Below are 25,386 nucleotides of genomic sequence, written 5' to 3' on the forward strand. Positions count from 1 at the left end.
GGTTGTACAGTGCCTGTGTGTAACGCCACTGGATCTCGGGAAATAGTGAAGAGAGAATTACATTCTATTAGCCTCTACAAGACCGTTTCTCAAATCTGCAGAATGGCATCAAAACATGCGAGCCTTCGAATTCTTAGAAAGGCCACGGCTACTCAGTGGCAGAGTTATAACGCGTCTACTGTACCTGACTCTTAGTAAAATTAAGTTTCATAGACAGCAAGAATATTTTTCTGATGGATAGTCATAAAGATACGTGGAACAGGCATTGCCGGCAAATTTTCAGCGGGTTCTCGTCGATATTATGCCGAATTTAAGCTAATGGTTATTAAACACTCGGAAATGTAGAATAATTGTGCAGCCGCAAGAAAATATGGCGTAGGCAAGTGATACTAGAAAATGTGTCCTACAACAAACCAAAGACGAACTCACCAAGAGAAATCTTCCGATGAACGCCGAGAAGAAATCACTGCAGGCGCGGTTAAGAGAATATCTCTTTGAAAAAGGCAAAGATCCCGAAAAGTTTTTTCATCGAGGTTGACGAAGATTCAGACAGAACATCAGAAAATGAGGTAAATATTACCAAAATGTGTTCTAAGTTTACGAACATGATACAGACACTCAATTCCACCTTAACAGACCAAATTTTGAAAGTAAACTATGAAATTTCTCAAGCTAATACAGTTTTAACTGGACAAATATCACAAGTGTACACGCAGGTTTACCAAGTGGAACAGGGCCTAGAATCGAAAATTTCAACTGTAGATGCTAAAATTTCATCCCAAATCAGTGACGTTGGTTATGTGTGTATAATTTGAAAATAATTTCTAAATAAATAAGTGTACACAACTCACAGAGTTTTGTGTGTGTCTTTGTGGGTACATCAGAATGGGAGTGGTTAGGTTTGATTTTAAAAAGGTTGATTTTGTCAAATAGTTCTTTAGTGTTTCTAATAGATTTGTTGGCTAAAAAATGATAATTTCTTTGTAAGAAATTCCAATTGGAGGAAAGATGAGAGCTTGCACAGGACATGTGATTGTGATGAGTGTTTTTAAAACCTTTACTTGTCTTGAATTTCATGCTTCCTTCATATATATGTTATTTATCTATTGTTATGTTTTTATTCATGTCTCGCCTATACTTTGATTTTCACTGATGATGGTCTCTGGTAAGACCAAAACTAGTTTCAACAAATATATGTAACTTTTTTAAGGTTACAACTAACAGTATTGAATAGGTGGAAACCTTTCGCTTTTTTTTTTACAATATATTGCTCTTCAATATGGATTAATATGAAATTTATTACCTATGGTCTACTTTTTGTCGTTCTCGATGTCCACAGCAGCCATGAGTTCAGTTTCATTCATAGTCTCAACCTTTTTTGGGCATAATTTCATGGAAATAAACGAGTGCAGTTTGCCGATCATCTGTGTGAGCATCATTGCTGTAATGTTCAAATATAATCCTTCATGGGCTCTGCTTTGGTATTCTATTTCATAGCTTTCTGTTTGGTGCGGGTTCTTTACTTATGTATATGTATTCTTATTTGATTGATTACATACACTTTTAGTACAGTATATGTCTAAATAAGGCATCTTCATTACGGAAAAGTTGTGATGAAATATGGCAAAATTTCTTGGAAGATGTAAGTGACGAACCTGACTTTGAGGATATTGAGAATGAACCAACAGATTTCAAGTCGGATTCAGAATGTGTATAAGCTATCTCTTTTCATCAAATACCGAGAAATGAAAGTGATGTTGAGCCTGCCATACAGTAACCTATCGTAACAACGTGGTCTAAGGTCACGCCTCCTGAACAAGGCATGTCAATACATTTTCCCTAATATTTCCAAGAATATACCCCTCAAAGTGATAAAACGTTTGCTAGTGCATTACAGGTATATTATTAACAATCCGTATATCTCAGTTGTTTTGTGGTATGTTCCCGTTTTGTGTACATATAATCAAAACAAAATGTACAACGCCAGAAACTTTTATCGGGCCTTCAAAGAGGAACTCTCGGGTTATAAACCACAATGTCTTCACTTTAAGAATACAGACGGGGAGTTGGTCACCTGTAACCGCCGGAATGTGGAACTTTTGGCAAACTACTTTGAGCAGTTGCTCAATTGCGAAGAGCCCACGGAAATATTACCTTTTGAAGATCCTCCAGAGATACACCTCCCATCTAACCCACCAACAATGCAGCAAGTTGCTAATGCCATCGGACATCTTAAGAACTTCAAGGCACCCGGGGAAGATGGCATCATTGCGGAAGCTCTAAAAGCAGGCTGAAATAAGATCACAGAGGCCATACACCAGATCTTGATCGACTGCTGGGAGACTGGCAGGATCCCTGATGACTGGAAATCAGCTATCATATACCCTTTACATAACAAAGGTGACCGCAGTGATGTCAACAACTACCGAGGTATATCTCTGCTGTCAGTAGCATACAAAGTGCTATCAAGGATTTTACTGGACAATGTGGAAAGCCAATGTGATCGAACAATTGGTGAATATCAAGGAGGATTCGAACAATTGGTGAATATCAAGGAGGATTCCGGCGGAGACGGTGCTGTACCGAGCAGATCTTCAACCTAAAAACCATTCTCCAACTAAAACAAGTAAGGAGTATGAACATCGCTGTGGTTTTCGTCGACTTTAAAAAAGCTTATGATTCCATCGACCGCCAGACACTCTTCTCCGTACTGCAAGAACAAGGTGTCAATTACAACACACGCACCCTCATCCAACAGACTCTTACGGATACAACATCTAAGGTGAAGTTCAGGGGAGAACTATCTCGGAGTTTCAAGATAAAAACTGGAGTACGACAGGGTGATGGCCTCTCACCCATTCTGTTTAATCTAGTGCTTGATAAAGTCATCAAGAACTGGGAATGTACACTGAGGAATCTAGAAATAAAACCAGTTGCCACTGGAGCCGGGACCCGAAAGATTGAGATCAGGTGCCTAACATTCGCAGATGACATTGCAGTCCTAACCAACAACTCTAAGGATGCTGTCATTCCTATCGAAGCCCTGCACAAGATAGCGGTGAAGGCAGGATTACACATATCACACGACAAAACGAAGTACTTTGAGACTCGGCATCTCGGAAACCCCCTTTTGACGACCATACATGGAATGATTGGGAGAGTCAATCGCTTCCGCTATCTTGGTGAATGGGTCCATCCCAATGGTTAGAGATGGTACATCCATCTTAGAATGATGTAACAAACTCAATGCAGCGTACCAACTATCCCACAACCATTATAATAAGAGGTGCATTTCGAAAAATGCTAAGATCTGTCATTACAAAACTGTTGTCAGACCACAGTTTTTGTATGCCTCAGAGACCCTCCTGATGAACAAAAAAGGCACCATGAATGATCTAGAGAAAGCCAAAAGATATATCCTCAGGAAAATTCATGGACGAGATTGCTCCCGAATGGAACCTAGAGACTTAAATCGAACTCTGAGCTGTATCGACAGTTAGAATCAGCCAATACCAGCGTGCGACGTAGGAGGCTTAAGTTCTACGGACACCTACAATGAATGGACAGCAACAGGCTTACCAAGAAGATCTTCTCCTTGGTTAAAAGCTACAAGACCGGAAGCTTGTGGTTTAATGAAGTACAGAAGGACTTGAATTCGGGTGAGATTTCAGACATTGATATAGAAGATCATTCCAAATTTTGTGCTATAGTACAGTCTTGGACCCCACCACCTAGAGTCCCTAGAAGTCGGGAGCACCTATCACAGGAGAGAAAGGAGAAATTATCAGCAGGGCTCAAGAGATATTGGGAATGAAGAAGAGCATCGAGGAAGAACTAGTCATCAGCGCTCCTTAGTGGGCTTAAATCAATAATAATAATAATAATAATAATAATAATAATAATAATAATAATAATAATAATAATAATAATAATAATAATAATAATAATAATAATAATAATTATTATTATTATTATTATTATTATTATTATTATTATTATTATATATTATAATCAAAACTTTTATTATTATTTTGAATTTAGGAATTACACTTCTTGAACAGATTGTACATTTTTCTAGTCAAAATAATTTATGCAATTTCGTGTCAATACGACAATCCTGAGTGTATTAGCTTTACTTAGATACATAAAACTTTTGAGATTGATTTCATACCCCATGGATATTTCGTGTTTTATTGCGACAAGTAAATACTGCCAAATATGGCTGCCACCATAAGATTTAACATTGCCAGTTCTAGGGTTAACAATGACCTTTCAATAGTTCAATTGCATATAACAGAGTTGTAACTCACACAACTGTAGACTGAGTGTTGTCAAGTGCTACACAGGCAGCAGATGATCCGCTATCACAGATGGTTTGTTCTTTATGAGGAAGTTCAGGTTCAACACACGTCATGTCTTCGGAACTGTTCCCACTAGCAATCAAACCCTTGTCTGAGAGAAACCTAAAGAAAAGACAAGAGGAAATAATTAGATGTACACTCATTTACAGCATATTAACTTTTAAACTAGAGTGCAATATTACAGCAAACTTCCAATTGTTAAATTTGTGAATTATTAACCCTCTTAATGCTGGCTCCCTTACTGCCGTGGTTGCTAAGAATGCCAGAGAGAAAATGCCTATTATGCAGCACCGAAGCTAAAAGCATATCCTATCCTCGCTTTTCACCGAAGATAAAAGCATATCCTATCCTCACTTTTCAAGATATCTCATTGTAGTTTACATCTTCTTGTAGCTAAGTGATCCCTCTCTTCACTCATTACATTAACATCATGAAAATAATTCATACTTCTGAGCAAAAAAATTAAATTTGTTCATGCAATTTTGAAAAATGTTAAATTTCAAATTTGGATCTCAGTACATCCTTGTATTTTGATCGTACTCACCTAAATTTTGTATTCCTGTGCACACTGATGCATTGTTAACTAGTTTGTAAAATATCAGTGTTTTAAGAATAATAGTTCTTGTCAAAATGTGTTAAAATACTGACTTGGTCTAGCATCAGGAGGAGGTGCAAGTTTAGGCCTGGGCATCTCAAGGAATGCAGGAGAGGGTTAAAATTGCGTGTCGTGATCGGACTGAATTTTATGGAAATCAGGAATCTGGTCATAATCGTCATTAGTGACTCCGTCAATTCCATCATTATTCCCGTCACTATCATTACCGTCTTTATCGGAAATTGTACGCATCACTGTCACACAAGTATGTCGGATAACATAACCACATTCCTCATTGTTTGAAAGGTTACCGGTGTTATTATTACTCTCAGCATCATCTGAATCATCGCCTAACTCGATATAACCAGAATCATCACTCAATTAATCAATATACTGTACCAAATCGTCATCAATTTCAAACACAATATGAGTACTAGTCGCCATTATTACGAACACATGGTCTACAGGTACGCGCCAAACGGCTGAAATAGGAAAAACTCTTAACATCAACACAAGATGTCACACGGAGATTCTGGTGGTAGATTTAGAAACTATGCAGTATCTACTACAGAGTGATGCCAACTGGAGCTGCCATCTGTCAGGTATGTGCAAACTATTACGACTTACATAGACAGCTGCAACACAGAGCGCGATCGCGCTCCCCGGCACTCTAAGAGTTAATATCTACTCTTCTTGGATTAGGATTTACAGGCTAAGAATATATAACACACATTACAGTAGCATCAAAGTAATTTAAATCAAGTATATGCAAGATATAGTAGGTTCCTTCTGATATTCAGTGAAACAACCTAGAAAGTGAATGTTCTGGAAGTGCACATGGATGAAAAGAGTTCATAATTATGTTAGTACCTGGCACACTATTTATTTATGAACATCAAAACAGATAAGAGAAGAGAATAGGAAATTAAGTCCTATCACAAAAGATATTGGATCACCAGTTGAAAATGCAATACAAAACTGAGCTTTAAAAACCTTAGTTAGCAACAGTGTGAAGAAAAAAAGAACTTGTCTCTTTGACTCACCTTCAGATTTAGCTGAGGTATTGAAATCAATTAAAACTCTGGAAATATCTCAGTTGGAACGTTTCAATAAAAGTATATATGGAACAGATTTTGAAACACTGACCTGAAACATGTGCCCAAATCTTTGCCAGCTGATCAAACCTCAGATTATTATTATTATTATTTACATATTTTACGCCCACATTGGAGCACTGAAATCAATACATTTGAGTTAATTTCTTCTTCTTCTTCTCCCAGAACTTTTTCATCCTCTCCGACCTGGAAGCCCTTTGTGTGTCCGATATAGTATATTGTTTCCGTTCAACTGCTTTTAGTTTGAGACTTATGCTTTTGTTCTTCAAAATCCTCTTCTCTTTTCTGTCTTTGATTTGTTGCCGAGTTATACCCAATTCTTCCAAATCGTCCTGAACTTCTTTGAACCAATTATTATTGATTTTATTCTTCAAAAAGTAATCGAATAGTTGTTTCAATATCCTGGTGTCTGCTAATCTTGATATGTGACAGAAAAAGGAAATTCTTCTTTTACGCATTGTAGATATTATTGATTCACATTCACGATAGACAATGTTGTTAGGCAACAATCTCCACTGTCCATCAACTTGGTGTTTTTTATTAATAATTGTTCTAAGAATTCTTCTCTCAGTTTTCTGTAATTTGTCTGTTGTAGATTTTACATTTAATTTGAATAAAGTTTCACTAGCATAGGTTGCCTCTGGTTTTACTATGGAATTATAGTGTTTCAGCTTAGCGTTTATCGAAAGAGATTTTTTTTTATAGGTTGGCCAGGTAAGTCTTTGTGCTTGTTTAAATTTAGTTGTTCTGTGTTCTATTGCTTCTTTTTCATTTGTGTTCCATGTTATTATTTCCCCAAGATATTTGAATTTCTGAACAATTTTAATCTCTTTATTACTGTTCAGCTGAATAACTGGTAAATCAACTTTAAAAGTTGGCATCATTTCTGTTTTTTCAAATGAAATTTGTAATCCCATTTTTTTAGCTATAATTTCTAGTTGTTCAATTTGAAATTTAGCCTCTTCTATTGTATTTGCAAGTAATGCTAAATCGTCCGCAAAAGCAAGGCAGTTGAGTTTAATATTTCTACCGATCTTGATAGTTGGTTGGCATTTCTTGTTCCATTCACGCATAACCTTCTCCAATGCACAATTAAATAACAATGGTGAAAGTCCGTCTCCTTGTCGAAGTCCAGTTCTTATAGTGAATGATTCTGATAATTCACCTCTAAATTTAACTTTTGCCTTCGTATTTTTAAAAGTCATATTAATGAGGTTAACAAGTTTTTGATGTAAGCCAAATTCTTTAAGGCTTTTTAATAATGAGTCACGATGAATACTGTCGTATGCTTTTTTAAAATCTACAAACGTGATGACCAGACCCTTACTTCGAACTCTTTGGTGCTTCATTATCCATTTTAAACTAATGATTTGATCTGGACAGCTTCTACCTGGTCGAAATCCTCCCTGATATTCTCCAAGTTCTTGGTCGAGTTGTTCTTGGATTCTTGTGTATATAATCTTGGATAAAATCTTGTATGTAATATCAAGTAAGGATATCCCCCGATAATTATTTGGATCGGAGCGATCACCTTTCTTGTGCAGCGGGTGGATTATCGCTGTATTCCATTCCTCAGGAAGCTTCTCCGTGTTCCAAATATTTAAAAAAAAAAAAAAAAAAAAAAAAAAACCTGAGGCTGGTGTATCATCAGGACTTCTGACATCAGTGAAACTTGGTTAAGAAGTTCCCGTATAAGAAGTTTTCCCGCCTAAGAAATGTGATATTCTTGGTCCCTTGATCGGTTGCATTAAGATAATATTTTACTGTTTAAAGTGTTCAGTTGTAAATATATTTCCCGGTTAAACAGTTCAGATTTTAGATCCCCTTGAGATATAAATCATCCACTCATGCAGCTCAAGGTTAGAACCCTCCAGTCTCCATGCAAGTTGCACCCTGTGTTAGACAGTTAATGTGATTGCCGTGTGTCTCTGGTGTCACGAGCCTGTCCGGACTTGCCAAGGCCATAAGACGTCATGGTATGACAATACATATACCAGATGCTCACTCTCACCTTGTGGAATTGAACTGAACCCATCAGTCCAAATTTCTACTCCACCGTTCACATCTAGCGGAATAGAATCGTTGTTTGTTGTTTAAAGCGGCCTAACATCTAGGTCATCGTCTCCCGGAATAGAATCAAACGGGATTCTACGCGAGAAACATAAAACACGCAGTGGACAGTTTGATAAAACTTTAATGCAGTAAGCTGCATGCCGCGACAGAGTGAAGTCATTAATCGAGGTAGCCTCGACATTACCGGTAATTAAAATCCGCAAAATGTATTTGTCCACAATAGAGCAGCTTCTTATGCATTGCTGTTTGTTAGGAATACATGTACGACAAACATAGGGAATGCCACTTATAAAATTGTTCACGGTAAATACTGTATAATAAACACTTAAAGATACATACATTCCAAGCAATGTTAATTATCGTACTGACATACCATACTGTATATGGACTCCAACATAATATTATCCTGAAATAAGGTCACCAATAATTACGAAATAAACTAAGTACCGTATAGGCCTAATCCATCATGAAGTTGAATATTCTAACCTGTTTAATTTTTCATTCCCTTGTTTATTTCCTTCCAGGCATTCTCTCTTATGTTGCTGTTGTTGTTGCAATAATACTTATGGGTCTTATCGTAGAGGAAATTACGTTTTTGAACTAAACTGATAAGATTTTCTGTGTCCATTATTAGTGAGGTGAATAAACTATTACGAAACAAAAACTTTCTGACTCTATGCAGGAAACAGCCGACTAGCCAGCTGTTACACATTATGCCGCCAAACAGCCAGCCGAAAGATCCTGATCGTCTACAAAGTTGAACGAATGTTGATAACCAACTGGGTGTTGGTGGGAGGGGGCCTGACACACTCACACAAAGGCATTGCAATACAATTTCAAGAAGAGAAGAGTTATTTGGAAGTCAAACGATAAATTAATCTGAAGAAAATCGAAGGGACAGCAATTATATACCTTCACACGTATCATACAAGTAAAATTTAATATTTAAGACCGAAAACAGGTTAAATAGAATAATAGAATTCATCTAGAATAGTAGAAGGGAAAAGAAGAAGCTACTGAATGGACCTGACTTGCATAAAAAAGGGTTTCATTAGGAAACATATTAAGAAAACTCAATCATACTGAAAATACCACTGAATTAAACAGGATAAAGTCACGTCAGACATTTTGGTAATTTGTATAATAACTTACACATAGACGTTATATAAGTCAACATAAAACAAGACTGCAATACAAGAAGGCTTTGCATCTGACAAAATGTTTTCATTAATATTGTCTCTGAATGTGCGTTTCCTGAATGCGCAAGAAACCGACATAATGGACCTGTAAATCGAGAATGGGGTTGACGACCAAAGGAGACCAGCTGACATCAGGGGCAGATGAGAGCTCTCTTCCCGCGGAAGAGATGCCAGGTGACCGAGCCTGTAACACCAAAGGAAGACCAGTGCAGCTGATGGTGTAGCTGAACCAACATCAAACCCGGCAGACGAATACAGAATAAGGTAAATTGTCAGAATATTATCAAGCGAGTTTTATATTTTCTTTGTACGAAGGCCATCCGGAAAGTGGTACCCATTTGCGCAATAACATCACAGGAGTAAATATGAACAAATATACACATTTTTATTGGAAAGAGCATACTTTACACTACTTCTCCACATAATCTCCAAGCAAATTTAGGCATTTGTCATAACGTGGGACGAGTTGTTGTATTCCAGCATCATAGTCCTTTGCCGCCAGCGTATTGAGATACGTAGTCACGGCTCGTTTAAGTTCTTCATCGCTGTCAAATCATCTTCCCGCCAGAAAGACTTTAAGCTTCGTAAAGAGATGAAAATGTGAAGGGGCCAAGTCCGGGCTATACGGGGGATGGTCGAAGGATTCCCACTTGAATTGCTGCATAAGTTGTTATATTATCGCAGCTGCACGAGGCCTGGCATTGTCATGAAGGAGAATGACGCCTGTAGACAATAGACCTTGCCATCGATTTTGTATTGCCCGCTGTAATTTCTTTAATGTTTCACAATACGCATTAGCATTAATTGTGTCCCCACAGGCCATCCCAGAAAACGGTTGCCATGAGTTTCCTGGTGAACAGAACTGTCCTGAATTTTTTTGGTTTGTTTGGTGAATGAGCATGATGCCACTCCATTGACTGTCGTTTACTCTCAGGTGATGCATAACAAACCCATGTTTCGTCCCCAGTAATGATGCGAATAATCGTCGGAATAACGTCCCAGAAACGTCAGTGCTGCAGCCATACGCTTGGTTCTGTAATCATGCGAGGGACCCACCTTGCACAGATTTTTGAATAATGCAGATGGTCTTTGACAATTTCATGAACAACTGTTCGAGACACATTAGGAAAATGTTCACAGAGTTCATCAATTGTGACGCGCCGATCGTTCCTCACGCATTCGTCTACTGTGTTCAGCAGTTGGTCTGTAATGACAGATGGTCTCCCTGAACACTCCTCGTCGTGTGTATCCCCCCTCCCCAGGTTGAAGTTGCAACACCAGCGCCAAACAGACGACTCGTCCATCACATTGTCTCCATAAAACTCTGTTAATTGGCGATGAATATCACAAGGTCGAACATTTCGTGCATTAAGAAATTTAATCACGGCCCTCACTTCACAACTGGCGGGGTTCTCAATTTGTTTAAACATTTTAAGTCACGCAACCTTGCACAGAGCAGGCAGACAAGTCACTGACACGGTCTGACCTTGCCCAGCGGCTACCCGAGTCGTCAGTGCTTCATGCGGCGCTAACGGGTACTACTTTCCAAATGGTCCTTGTAGAATGTAGATTGAGTATACTTATTTGGAAGGGAATAGATCGTTATATCTTCATTATATAATTCAATATTTTGTATTTCCTCGAGAGTGATCCAAAAAGTGACGTACTTAGGAAGGTGATAGATAGTTTTCAGCATGAATAAAGTTTTTCTTAAGATAGGGAAGTAACCATATAACAGTATTATATTACGTCAGCGATATTCAATCAATCAAAATAAATTGTCATTAATAGGAATATATGATGAGTACAGAATGTGTTAGATAATAATATTGAGTAATAATAATAATAATAATAATAATAATAATAATAATAATAATAATAATAATAATAATAATAATAATAATATTTGCTTTACATCCCACTAACTACTTTTTCGGTCTTCGGAGACACCGAGGTGCTGGAATTTAGTCCCACAGGAGTTCTTTTACGTGCCAGTAAATCTACCAAAACGAGGCTGACGTATTTGAACACCTTCAAATACCACCGGACTGAACCAGGATCGAACCTGCCACGTTGGGGTCAGAAGGCCAGTGCCTTAACTGTCTGAGCCACTCAGCCCGGCAATAGGACATCAAGTTCGTAAAGATACATCATTTATCGCTAGTAATAAATCAAAAGAGGTTAAATATGGATGCATATGTATAAATAAGATACATATTGGTAGAAATGAGAGATAGATGTTGATCCATGAAATGATATTCTGTATTGTGAGAAGTGAATTGAATTATGCGTTACTGTGAATTAAATAAGAAATACTGACATGTGGTGCGGTGAAAAAATATACAGAGAAATATGAGGAAGGAAGTGTGAAATGATAGAATATTGTTATATGAAGGAAAGAATTGATGCATTATGTTAAATGTGAAGAAATATGAGGAAGGATTTATATATATTAATAAATAAAGAGTACTTTAGTAGCGCAGATGCGGATCAATGGTAGATTTTGTGGTGATAAAGATGTTTGCGTAATAAATAATCCATATCAAATGGCAACATGATACGGTACTTACGAGCTATTGATAGGGATGGGTCATCAAAAAAAAAAAAAAAACCCCCATGATCTTCAATCACATGCCAATTTCAATGATAAATGCATATTATTTAAGTGGCTTAAGGTAATGGTAGCTAATATAACAAGTTATTAGTGAAATATATAGTCTTTAATGTCTTCTTAATAATATCTTCGAACTTATAAGAACTTACAATTTTCATCCATGGTATTCCCTACAAACCTATACAAGATTGATTGAATTTTATGAGATATTAAGACTAGTGTTGCAGTTTAATTATGAAGCTACCGCAACTATTTGGGACACACTCATTTCCAAAGTAAATATTGAATATGTTGATGATTATATTATAATTTAGAAGATATTAAATGATATGTAGCCAATGAATGCTACGCAGGAATGAAACTAATCTTATTCTGTATGCGTCTTAATTTATGAAGACAGATCAAAGCAATTGTTCTTAATATCAGGAAGCAAGTTCATGAATAAGTGAGAGACATTTTGTTAAGAAGAATTACTCTAGTTTAACAAATCCAATCCACGCAGACTTGTACAATGTGATCCATGTAACTTTAAAATGAAATGTTAAAGCTAAGCTGAATTAACTACCCTTTTCAATGAATATTGTGACAATTTCTATGATAAAAGTATTATTGAACAAATAATTTAAAAGATGCTATTTCAATTTTGTCAATAATTTCCAACTTCAAGTAAATCATATATTTAATTTTTCCATCATATTTATCTCTTGAACAAATGATAGTAAGATATAACTTATTATCATTTATAGATTTTGGTATAGTATGTAAGTTATGATTATGGCAGTGTTAATATATAAACCAATACCGCAACTGTTAAGCGGTAGAGACGTCTATCAGATTTATCTTGGGTGAATGGAAGCGTTGCGTTGAATAATCCTCTCTGAATTCACGTTTTAAAAAAAATGCCTATTATTTGGTACAAACCCTGAGATGCCTACTGACCCTAACCGTGGATTTTTGTTTGACGCCAAGAGACTTGGACTCGGGCGTAAGGAAAGTGGAATCATCTACACTTTCCCGTGTTGCTTTGGCAAAGTCCTGGGGATACCGCCGTCTACTTTGAATGGCATTATAGCAAAGAAAGAAGAGATCTTGGCTTCTGTAGGGAATACTTCAGCAAATTGCATGAAAGTTAAATCTGGAAAGTACGATGAAGTAGAACAAGCTCTGCTAACATGGTTTAAACAGCAGTTTGAACATACCTTTGAGCGGGACTATTGTGAAGTAGAAAGCTGAAGAAATTGTGTGCAAATTAAAGATACTTTTACCCCGTTGAATGGGTGGCTGAGCCGCTTTAAAAATCAGGCTGACATCGTTTAAAAAACAATTTGTGGCAAAGCAGAGAGTGTACGTGCGGAGGAAAGGGAAGTGTGGAAGGAAACAGTTCTGCCTGCTAAAATAAGCAGTTACAAACCTTGCAACGTTTTTAATCTCTATGAATTTGCACATTTGTACCAACTTATTCTGGATAAGTTTCTATTTTTGAAGGGAGAATCTTGCCACGGAGGAAAATTAAGTAAAGTGCAAGTAACGGTATTGGTTGGTGCTGATACGGAAGGAAATGAGAAACTACCTCTACTGATGATAGGGAAGTCTAGGAAGCCATGTAGTTTCAAAAATGTCAGGACTTTACCGAGCAAGTACACCAGCAACAAGTCAGCTTGGATGACAAGTTCCCTGTTAGAAGAGTATATCCAAGCATTAGATGCGAAGATGGGGAGCCAGAACAGGAAGACTGTGGTGTTCATGGACCACTGCCCTGCTCATCCCAAGGAGTGGCCCCATTTAAAGGACATCAAGGCAGAATTTTTTCCACTGAATACTACATCGGTACTACAGCCCGTGGATCAAGGAATCATTAAGGTATTGAAGCAGAGGTACTGAAAATCAGTCGTGCGCCGTACGTTGCTACGCATGGAAGCAGGCAAACCCACCCACAAAAAATCTCTTTTGGACAAAATGCATTTCACTGCCTCATCATGGGATTCAGTGGAGCCTGTAATAATAGCAAATTGCTTCAAGAAAACAGGCTTCGGTGGTGGTACCAACAGCATTGTTACGGAAGTTGGTGATGAAGATCCAGGGTGCTGGAAAACTATACCGGAGAAGATGGAGATTACCAGCAGTTTCAACGACTTCACTGCCATTAATGATATGGTAACCACTTGCAAGGAGCAGACCATCGATGAGATCTGCAAGGAAATTCAGGCAGGAGATAAGGAAATTGAAGAAGTAGAAGAAGAAGAAGAGGAGGAGGAGATGGAGAAAGAGAATCCTCCCAAGACCACCTTGCAGTGAGGTAAGTATCTGCCTTGAAAAACTGATGATATAGATGTTGATTCCCAAAGGGAACCTGAAATAATTTTCCCAAATAAGTAAATTTATAATACCAATATAAATGGTCTGTTATTGGAGATTATAAATTTTCCAGCTAACTCATTCCTGGTTGCCAGTTTTCGCCCCCATGTGCGAATATGCCACGCCAGATATGCCACGCCCCCGTGTGCGAAACACTGGCAACGAGGAATGAGTTGGCTGGAAATTTTATAATGTACAATAACGGACCAACTATATTCTTATTAACAACTGCCATCGGACATGTTAATTACACATCTATTACAGAAACAAGTTCTCCTATTTCATTTTCATTTTCCTTTATGGAACAGTAGTCGACAGGTATTACTAATCGACTCCGACATCGCCTTTGAATGTCGACGAGAGAGCTCCCTAGCGGACATAGCGAGGAAACGATACCAGAGATGATCGATCAATCGCATGCAATATAATGGCTGGGTGCTTAAATATCTGTAACGGAAAAAAATCACGCACGCTTAATCACTTGCAATAACAGATGCACCATTGCTAGGGTTCTCGCTGTAACCGAAGGATAATACACAGTTTAATAAAGGAATTTTAAAGGGACAGAAAAACACTGACGTTATAACGGGGTTCTTGTTATATCCCATACTCACTATAATGAACTTCTACTGTACCAGATCCTCACAATACCACATTGTACAACTGAGAAAAGACACACATGGTACAAGAACCCTGAGGACTTCTGAATCAAAGTTCAATTTGCATGAAAGATGGTTGAAGAAGGATTTTCCAAAAGACTTTGTTCCAGAAACTAAAGAGAATGTTAACAGCTATCCAATTTATCACAGACAACAGTTTCTGCAGAAATACCTGATCCTAACAATACCACATTGTACAATCTAGGCACCAATATTGAAATAGACAATCGCTTCATTGTTCCATACAATTGAGTTTTTTTTTTGGTTTTTTTCTTTTTGGCAAGCTACTTTACGTCACAACGACACAGATAGGTCATATGGTGACGATGGGATAGAAAAGGGCTAGGAGTGGGAAGGAAGTGCCCATGGCCTTAATTAATTAATTTCCCTGGTGTGAAAATGGGAAACCACGGAAAACCATCTTCAGGGCTGCCGACAGTGGGGTTCGAACCCACTATCTCCTGAACACTGGATACTGGCCGCACTTCAGTGACTGCAACTATCGAGCTCAGTACAATCGATTTCTATTGATGTACTTTCAGGCTCACATTAATGTTGAAATTTGTGCAAGCGTACACAGCATCAAATGCATACATAAATATGTTTATATGGGTCAGACTGCACAAACTTGAAAATCAAGCTTAATGATGGAATACAGCATTATGACGAAGTTTCTACATATTTCAATGCCACATATATTGGTTTAAGTGAGGCTGCATACAATATTTTTGGTTACAACATGCACGAACAATCCCACATTGTTACCCTGTTAGCTGTCCATTTACCAGACCAACAAGGTGTATTTCCTCAATCCGATAATGCTTCACAAGCATTATAATGGGTGCAGTTAAAAAGTACACAACTCACTGCCTGGTTTCAGCTGAACAAAAATCCAACAACAAGAAGTGCACACATATTTTCCGAAACACCCATTCATTATGTATGGGATAAAAGCATATGTATTTGGAAAAAACAACCGAGATTCGAAAGAGTAATAGGTCAGATGTACAATGTTTCTCTGTCTGAATCAGAAAAATACAATCTGTGCTTACTTTTACTTTATGTAGTAGGTGCCAAAAGTTTTGAGAATCTCCAAACATACCAAAGTATTACCTATCAAACATACAGTATAAAGATACGGCAATTAAGATTGGAGTGCTTATTGACGGTTCAGAATGGCAACGCTGTTTGATGGAAGCATCCGATTTCCTAATGCCCTTTCAACTGAGACAGTTATTCCATCAGCCTTGCAATGCCAGTCACTTATGGGGCATGAATAAAAACTCTCTCAGCAAGGATTATTTAAAGTCTGCAGACAAAAATACAGTTTTTCAATTGTCTCTTAGAGGTATTAAGAAAACTCTGAAATTGCACTGTTTCTCTCTTCCAACATTCAACTTCCCTGTTATTAATTGACATACACTTAAATGAGCAAACTACTAACTTGCCAGTTTTCAGTTTGCTGACATGATTCCCCGAGCAAACAAGGAACAACTTTCAATCATTAATGAAACCACTAATGTGCTTCAACAAAACAACACAACTGTCACAAATGCATTCTTCATTGACAGTCCTGGAGGCAATGGAAAAACCTTTGTTTACTAGTACTTTACAAAAGTGCTGCGGGATAGGGCTTCGTGCTCTATCAGAAGCATGGACTGGAATAACCGCCGCTTTGCTGCCCAACAGTTGAACAGTACACAGCGCATTCTAAATTCCTCTAAATGTAAATAAGAGTTCAGTGTCTGGATTAAAATTAAATTCCAAAGCAGCTGACGATACTTAATAAGCATGGCTCACATGGGATGAAGCTCCAATGGCAAACAGCCACTCATTAATGTGTGTGAATCGTCTTCTAAAAGATATAATGTACAAAGACATTCCTTTTGGTGAGAAAATTATTGTTCTTGGAGAAGACTTCAGACAGATTTTGACTGCCGTGCCACGCGCATCTTGCCAAACAATTGTTCACAATTGTATTAAATACTCTCCTCTTTGGCACTTCTCCAAAATATGCTGTTTGCATAAAAACTTGCAGGCAAAACCAGAGGTTATAGAATTTTCTTCCTTCTTGCCAGAAATTGTTAATGGCAATTACTCCTCTGTAGATGATGAGGAATCAAATGTTATTGAATTACCAGCCAGAATATTAGCACATAATGACACCGTGAGTGATATTTACAACAAAACCTTCACTTCTGCTAAATATGTTATCAATTTCTCTAAAGTTACTATTCTTACATCAAAAAATGAACACTGTAATAAAATTAATTTGATAGTCAATCAACTTATACCTGGTACTTCAAAAACATACACTAGCGTTAACAGATTAATTACTGAAGATAAAAGCCAGCTTCTTCGATTTCCTACAGAATTTTTGAATTTCTTGGAATTAAGTGGCTTAACTCCACATGTTCTTACTTTAAAAGTTGGGGCCATACTTATGCTCCTTATAAATCCGAACCTCTCCCAAGGACAATTAAATGGAACCAGATTAATTGTAAGGAATATGTATGAAAATTGCTTGAATTTGGAAATAATAACTGGAAATACACTGACTGACAGAGCAAATGCAACACCAAGAAGGAGTGGTTCGAAAGGGATGAAAGTTGGGGAAAAAACAGAGACGGCACGGACGAATAATTGATGTTTATTTCAAACCGATATGCAGGTTACACAATGCGCACGGCACCGACTCAGTAGGATGTAGGACCACCGCGAGCGGCGATGCACGCAGAAACACGTCGAGGTACAGAGTCAATAAGAGTGCGGATGGTGTCCTGAGGGATGGTTCTCCATTCTCTGTCAACCATTTGCCACAGTTGGTCGTCCGTACGAGGCTGGGGCAGAGTTTGCAAACGGCGTCCAATGAGATCCCACACGTGTTCGATTGGTGAGAGATCCGGAGAGTACGCTGGCCACGGAAGCATCTGTACACCTCGTAGAGCCTGTTGGGAGATGCGAGCAGTGTGTGGGCGGGCATTATCCTGCTGAAACAGAGCATTGGGCAGCCCCTGAAGGTACGGGAGTGCCACCGGCCGCAGCACATGCTGCACGTAGCGGTGGGCATTTAACGTGCCTTGAATACGCACTAGAGGTGACGTGGAATCATACGCAATAGCGCCCCAAACCATGATGCCGCATTGTCTAGCGGTAGGGCGCTCCACATTTACTGCCGGATTTGACCTTTCTCCACGCCGACGCCACACTCGTCTGCGGTGACTATCACTGACAGAACAGAAGCGTGACTCATCGGAGAACGCACGTCTATGCTGTGGAGTCAATGGTAGTCTTCTGAGCGGACGCCGGGAGTGCAGGCCTCCTTCAACCAATCGACGGGAAATTGTTCTGGTCGATATTAGGAACAGCCAGGGTGTCTTGCACATGCTGAAGAATGGCGGTTGACGTGGCGTGTGGGGCTGCCACCGCTTGGCGGCGGATGCGCCGATCCTCGCGTGCTGACGTCACTCGGGCTGCGCCTGGACCCCTCGCACGTGCCACATGCCCCTGCGCCAACCATCTTCGCCACAGGCGCTGCACCGTGGACACATCCCTATGGGTATCGGCTGCGATTTGACGAAGCGACCAACCTGCCCTTCTCAGCCCGATCACCATACCCCTCGTAAAATCGTCTGTCTGCTGGAAATGCCTCCGTTGACGGCGGCCTGGCATTCTTAGCTATACACGTGTCCTGTGGCACACGACAACACGTTCTACAATGACTGTCGGCTGAGAAATCACGGTACGAAGTGGGCCATTCGCCAACGCCGTGTCCCATTTATCGTTCGCTACGTGCGCAGTACAGCGGCGCATTTCACATCATGACCATACCTCAGTGACGTCAGTCTACCCTGCAATTGGCATAAAGTTCTGACCACTCCTTCTTGGTGTTGCATTTGCTCTGTCAGTCAGTGTAAAACTGGGCAGAGTTCTAATCCCTCAAGTTGATTTAACACCATCCAATAAAACACTTCCATTTTCTTATAAAAGGCACCAATTTCCAATTCGCTTGGCATTCTGTATCACAATCAATAATCTCAAGGGGAAACCTCAGCAAGTTTTCTGCCATGGCCAATTGTATGTTGCAATGTCGAGAGAGCGATCATTTGACGCCCTTAAAGTTGCAGTAGTTCCAAAAAGAAATCGGACAAAGAATGTCATATATGAAGAAATCCTTCAGCAAATATTTTCGCATTGACCGTCATGTTTTGACAGGTTTCAATTAGTAATTGCTTAAATCGCTAGGAATAATAAGACATAAAATTAGAAAGAAAATTAAAATCTCTAAACACATTCTATTTTGAAGCTACAAGTAAGACTGTTCTAACCAAGTTATGGACTATTAAGATTGATGATCATTCAGCTCAGGTACATCCTGCTACTGTATGTGACAGTAGACGGTACTACCTGCAACTCTGGCCATGGGTTGGGTGGCCGTTACCAAACCTGACGAACTAAGGGAGAACCAACGTCTATTGGCAGAGGAGTTCATTCTTAGCAGGCTTCTTGAAGACTCTGTGTAGGAAATAACACATAAATTCAACAGGAAACTGCTGCCTTGCAGATGTGGCAGGGGACTGCTAAAAGCTAAGGGAGATAACCATTACAGAAAATCTTCTCTAACGTTAAGCCCATCTAGTCAGTTGAAGAGTAACTGCAATCACTTTCAACACTTATACGAGCCTTGGATGTAAACAAAGAACTCGGAGTAGAAAACAGCACCCGCAGACCCACACCAGGTATGATGGCTTACAACCTGATGCTGGTCCAGGCCTTGCGATTGTGCAACATCCGTAGAAAAAAGAATATGTACAATATTATAGGGAAGGATCCACCTTTCAATACTCCGTAGTAAGTTGAACTAAAAAGTAGTTACAACCTGTTTATGGGACCGGTTTCAACACATTTCAAGTGTCATTATCAGCCAATTAGCGAAGATCTTAAAACAACTAATACATTGAACACAGGCAAAAAATTAACATTGTATCATATCGTAGCAATTCAGTTTTTAACTTTAAATCCGTAGAAAAGACAACATACTCGAATAAAAACAATCAATATACTGTGTTTGACTGGGAAATGTGAAGAGTTAATGGACATCAGGGAGAGAAGGGAATCCTAGAACTGAGTGGAACTAAATGGAAAGGTAAAGAGAGGAAAGAGTTGAGGAAGAACTACGCCCTTTACTGGAATGGTAACAACAGAGAGATGAGAAGTGGAGTAGGATTGATATTGTCAAAAGTGTTAGATGGTATTACAAAGATCCAATACGTCAATGAGAGGATTATAAAGGCAACAGTACACATATGGAAAGAGAAGCTGACACTGGTGCAAGTGTATGCCCCTCAGATGGGCAGCAGTCAAAATGAAAGGACCATGAGTAAAGAGAGGGCAATCATCATCGGGGACCTCAACACACAGCTCACGACAGACAGGAATGGCTACGAGAAGGTGATGGGACCAAATGGCCATGGAAAAAGGAATTCAGAAGGGGAAGACATCTTAGACTTCTGCATAAGATACTGTTTGGTAGTTAAAAACAGTTTTTCAACAAAAGAGTCAGTCACAAGATTAGAAGTTACGGCTGGAATGGAAAGAGCAAAACGCTAATTGACTATGTCAAAGTGATTCCAAGTGTGAACTCAATAGTGATCACTGGTTATTAGTAGCAGATGTGAAAGACATTAATGTACCAAGGATAACAACCAGGAAATTACCTAACATTAAGGTGTGGGAAATACAATAGACTGGAAAGAGAACCGTTTATCAGGACTGTATAAAAAGACAACTGCCTACAGAAGTGAAGAGTGGTAAGGTAAAGTGGACAAAATTTAACACCAGGTTCACCGCAGCGGTCAAAATGACCGTTTTCAGTTCTGTTTTCTCTATCACTCTCGTTATGTGGTTGGGACATACAAATCCTTTCGTGGCTTTTAATGATTTTAAGTGTACTTTTTGGCATATAGCTTCAAATACCACTAACTCATTTCTAGTTGGTGCTATGAAGTCATATACATACTTTTACTGGACGATCATTTTGACTGCTACTGCACCAGCTATATATCAGACTTTTGTGGCATTCATTTAGAGTGGGATATCATTCTAAGAAGCTGTAACAGTATACTTTATTACTGTAGTATCAAATAGAACATATTGTAGTGCTACAATGGGGCAGCTGTTGGCTCTTTTCAAACAATGATTCAAGTACACTGACCAGGAAAATATAGCCAGTATCTGTTCAGTAACAAAAGGTGTGTAATCATAATAAGCAGTCAATTGCAGTGTTCAGTTGTTACAAACATTCAAACTAGATTTCCCTATTTTTTTGTAATTACTCCTAACAAACATGTTCTTGCCTACTCTGCTGACAGACACCGAAATTCTGAACCATTTACATAACATTTCCTCATCACAATCAAGCAATGAAGCTGGAAGTGATTCAGACCTCACTCAATAATTGCGAAGACATGTATAGCTTGGCAAATGGAAATAGTTTGGATAGTGATTCTAGTTGTGTCGATCCTGTAGAATTGCCATGTGAAAATGGAATTACACAGCAGCCTTCGACCTCGTGGGTTAGGGAATCACCTGCCAAGCGGCGGTGAACGTTCACCAGTAAAACAGCTGAAGACAAAGGTAAGCCTATTTGACATTAGTCATTTTGTATCTACGTAATTCTGTGCACAGTGTAAGTTTGGTTTTATATTTTAGAGATGAAGCAAACACTAAGGCAGATAATGAAATCACTAGCAAGGAGCATGATATCAACTACAGAAGGCCGAGTGTACGCTGTGGTTAAGTCAACATGTGGGAGTGGTCAGCACGTGTCAGTCGGCGAGGAAGAGGTTGGTTTGGATGGTACAGCGTGGACTTGGGTTGATCTACAGAGCCTACCAGGCCATTCAGGACAGAAAAATATACTCAGGGAAATCCCAGGTCCCACAGGACATGCAAAACACCACACTGAAGGAACTTGTCCCTCTAGTGCTTGGAGTCTTTATTGATGAAACCATGCTGTGCCACATCAAACGATGTACTAAGGTTAGAGCCCGCAAAGTTCTGAACAATCCTGAACGGACATTTTCTTTGGAAGAATTGGACACTCACTGGTCTTTTATACGCAAGCGGAACTTATGTAGCTGACACGAACGTTCTCGATCTATGGTCAGAGAAGTGGGGTCCTGGTATTTTCTCCCAAACTATGGCATGAAACTGATTCCTGGAAATTGTGAGGTTTCTTTGATTCAATGAAATATTACCCGCAGGGATTGCCTGAAAACTGATGGATTTGCACTTGTATCCACTGTGTGGGATACATTTATATCTAATTGTACTATTTGCTACAGACCAGGTGAGAACATGACTGTGGATGGAGCTTCCATTGAAAGTTAGATGCCCATTTATGCAGTATATGGTCAATAAACCAGACAAGTTTGCTATTAAATTTTGGTTGGCTGTCGATGTGGAAGCCAAGTATGTTGTAAACAGTTTTCCTTACCTTGGGAAAGATGAAACGCATCCACCTATTGGACTCTAAGCGAACGTGTGGTATTGTGTCTCGTGGACCCTTTCATCAATCAGGGAAGAAATATTACTTGTGATAACTTCTTCACTTCAATGAAACTAGTGAAATCATTGAAGAGAAGAACACAAGTATCATAGATACACTGATAGGAGGGAATCTCCTCCTCTGAAGACCAGAAATGACCCACTCTACAGCACAGTAGTGTACAAAAACAAGGATGCAATTCTCATGTCCTACCAAGGTACAAAGAACAAGAATTTCCTCATTCTCAGTACAATACATACTGATGTAAGTATCAAAGAATATCCGAAGAAGAAACCTGAAACAGTCTACCAAATTTAATGTCGGCATAGTAGATCAAACGGGCCATAAGTACACGCTAAAATCGATGAGCCAGCGATGGCCAGTTTTTATGTCTTCTTCAACATAAGATCTCTGGTATAAATGCTTATGCATGGTATAAGGCATCAGCCGGCAAGAAAATACCGAGAAGGGTATTTCTGAGACAGATGACAAACAACCTAGCGCATCCTTACATGTCTCCTCGGATTAGTAGGCCTCTCAACTCCGTTGCTGTTGGCTGCAACAATGAGGCCCTAGCCTCTGAAGAAAGTTCACGTCGCAGATAGTGTAGGTTGAAGTGTGCAAAGGGTAGAAGACAAAGGAAAGGTGTGCAATGTGCAGGAAACTGGTCTGTGGTACGTGCACTTCAAAGGTGACCAAGCAAAGTTTGGGTACAGTGCGACAAATAAGTTGAAAAGCAGAAAGTGATATTCATGCAGATATGTATATAAATAAAGCTAAAGTGTGTAAGAAGTACATTCTGCCTCACTAGTGTATTTATTTATTCATAAGAGTGTTTACAGGTCCTACGTGATCGTAATTAAATTAGATAGGGTATATGATGTTTTTGTACTCAATATGAACCTTTTTCTGACATCAATATCTTCAAGAAATTAATATGTGTTACTATCGGTCAAAATAACCGCTTCGGTAAATGTAGCTAGAATGTTTGGTGATCGTAGAGTTAAAAACACCTTGATAAAAGAAGCAAGAGGTTTGCGGGAAGACAAGTGGGAGAGGAAGGGAAAAAACTCCCTGGTGGAATGAAAGAGTCTGATCCTCAATAGAGGAAAGGAACATAGCACAAAAAGAACGAGATAGAGAGAAATCCAAGCCTCAACAGGTAAGGGACGAGGGGAGGATCAGAGACCTATAGCAAGTTTACTGGGACAAGAAAGTGAGAGTTAAAAGAATGGTAGAAGAGGAGAAGATACCGTGCTGGGAGAAGTTGACTAAAAACTGGAGGAAGACAGTGGAGGCAATATGGAACTTTTGTTCAGAGTGATCAAAAACAAATGGAATTTAGTTGAAACCATCAAAGCAATTAAGGATCCTAATGGAAACCTGGCCAGGAAAAAAGAGAACATCAGAGAAGTTCTGAGGAATCATTTTGATTACCTATTGAACAAGAAACAGAAGCAGATGAAAGAACCAGCTGTTGAAACCTACACAGAGGAATCGCCCATTACATGGGCGGAAACAGAAGCAGTCCTTAAGAAGAATCGATGAAGTCATCATGGACATGATTAAAGCAGCAGGAGTCCAGGCAGGGTTTACAGTGGCTACACAGGGTGCTCAATGCAGTTTGGAAAGATGACATACATACTGATTGGAACAAGGGTGTCATTATCACCCCGCTTAAGAAACGAAATCGCCAAAAATACTCCAACTACCAACGAAGAATTAATGGATGGATATGAATTTAAAACGATCAGTGGAACCGACCCACAGTGCCTCACATGCACAGAAGCTGGCATAAACAATAGTATAACTGACCAAGGGACTGCTTCTATATTATGCTTGTAGTCAAAACGGGTCCAAAATCCAGGTCAACGGCCCCTCATAATGGTACTTATCACTAGGAAAGTAGAACCATGCTAGTTGTCATTTGGTGGTACCAATCAAAAGTAGCGCAGACTCGCGGTATTCCACACAGTATGGTACTATTCACAGGTAGTGTAGTGCGCACATGTAACACAGACCTATGGTATTTTGCATAATGGGGCACTATTTACAGGCAAAGCAAACCTATAAAGGCAACGCAAACCTATGGCGCTCCTCACATAAGAGGACTAACCACAGGGACCCAAACTATTCCGTGGTATTCCTCGCATAGTGGGAACTAAGCACAGGCAAGGCAGAACCTTGGTGTTGCTCATATAAGTGTATGAATCACAGGTACTGTAACACCCTCATCCTGATTCACACACTGTCGCTACTAATCACAAACCTATTGCGTATCTAACATAGTGGTACTACGCGCAAGTAAATGCAACCCATGGTGTTCCCTGCGTGATGGTACTAATTACAAGTAGTCTCATGGTTCTAATTTGATCATCCCTTGGTCGCCCCTTATGACAGGCAGGGGATACCGCGGGTGTATTCTACATGTGCGTGCCCCATCCGCAGGGGGTACTCCAACAACCGGGGAATAACACTCCTTTCTCATAAGCTCAAAATTCTTGAGAAAATCTTAGAGAGCAGGTTGCGAGTCATCTTAGATCTACAGTCAGAAGAGGAACAATATCGCTTCAGGCCAAACAAGTCCACAACAGACCTAGGGCCAAATTCATAGACAGCTCTTCTATATAAGTGCCCCTTATACGTCAGGTTTAATTTCATACTACCTACTGAAGTGTCCCACTTATTGCTATAAGTGGACCTCCCACACACACACAGTGACTCACTTATGTTGCAGCAACATGGAGGGTAATGATTTTTCTGAATATGTTGCATTTCATTCACAGAATGCTTTCCGTGCACAAAGCAGAGATGACGGCCCTGGTCTCGAAAGCTCAGAATAACGGCTGAGAGGATGCGTCGTGCT

The 25,386-nt window shown here is 39.3% G+C and overlaps 1 protein-coding gene across 5 annotated transcripts in view; it reads right to left on the reverse strand.

The window, feature by feature from the left end:
- fmt (phosphatase 6 regulatory subunit 1-like protein fmt) overlaps positions 1-25,386 on the reverse strand; it is a 516,745-nt gene that overhangs the window by 45,177 nt on the left and 446,182 nt on the right. For 4 of the 5 annotated variants that reach the window (XM_067145523.2, XM_067145524.2, XM_067145526.2 and 1 more), the window contains one exon: positions 4,311-4,463. In XM_067145523.2, coding sequence (XP_067001624.1) covers positions 4,311-4,463 — 153 coding nt within the window. Of the gene's footprint in view, positions 1-4,310; positions 4,464-25,386 lie in introns of those variants that run through there. The other variant, XM_067145527.2, reaches the window with a different exon arrangement.

Source organism: Anabrus simplex, chromosome 4, assembly GCF_040414725.1.
Source record: "Anabrus simplex isolate iqAnaSimp1 chromosome 4, ASM4041472v1, whole genome shotgun sequence".
NCBI lineage: Eukaryota > Metazoa > Arthropoda > Insecta > Orthoptera > Tettigoniidae > Anabrus > Anabrus simplex.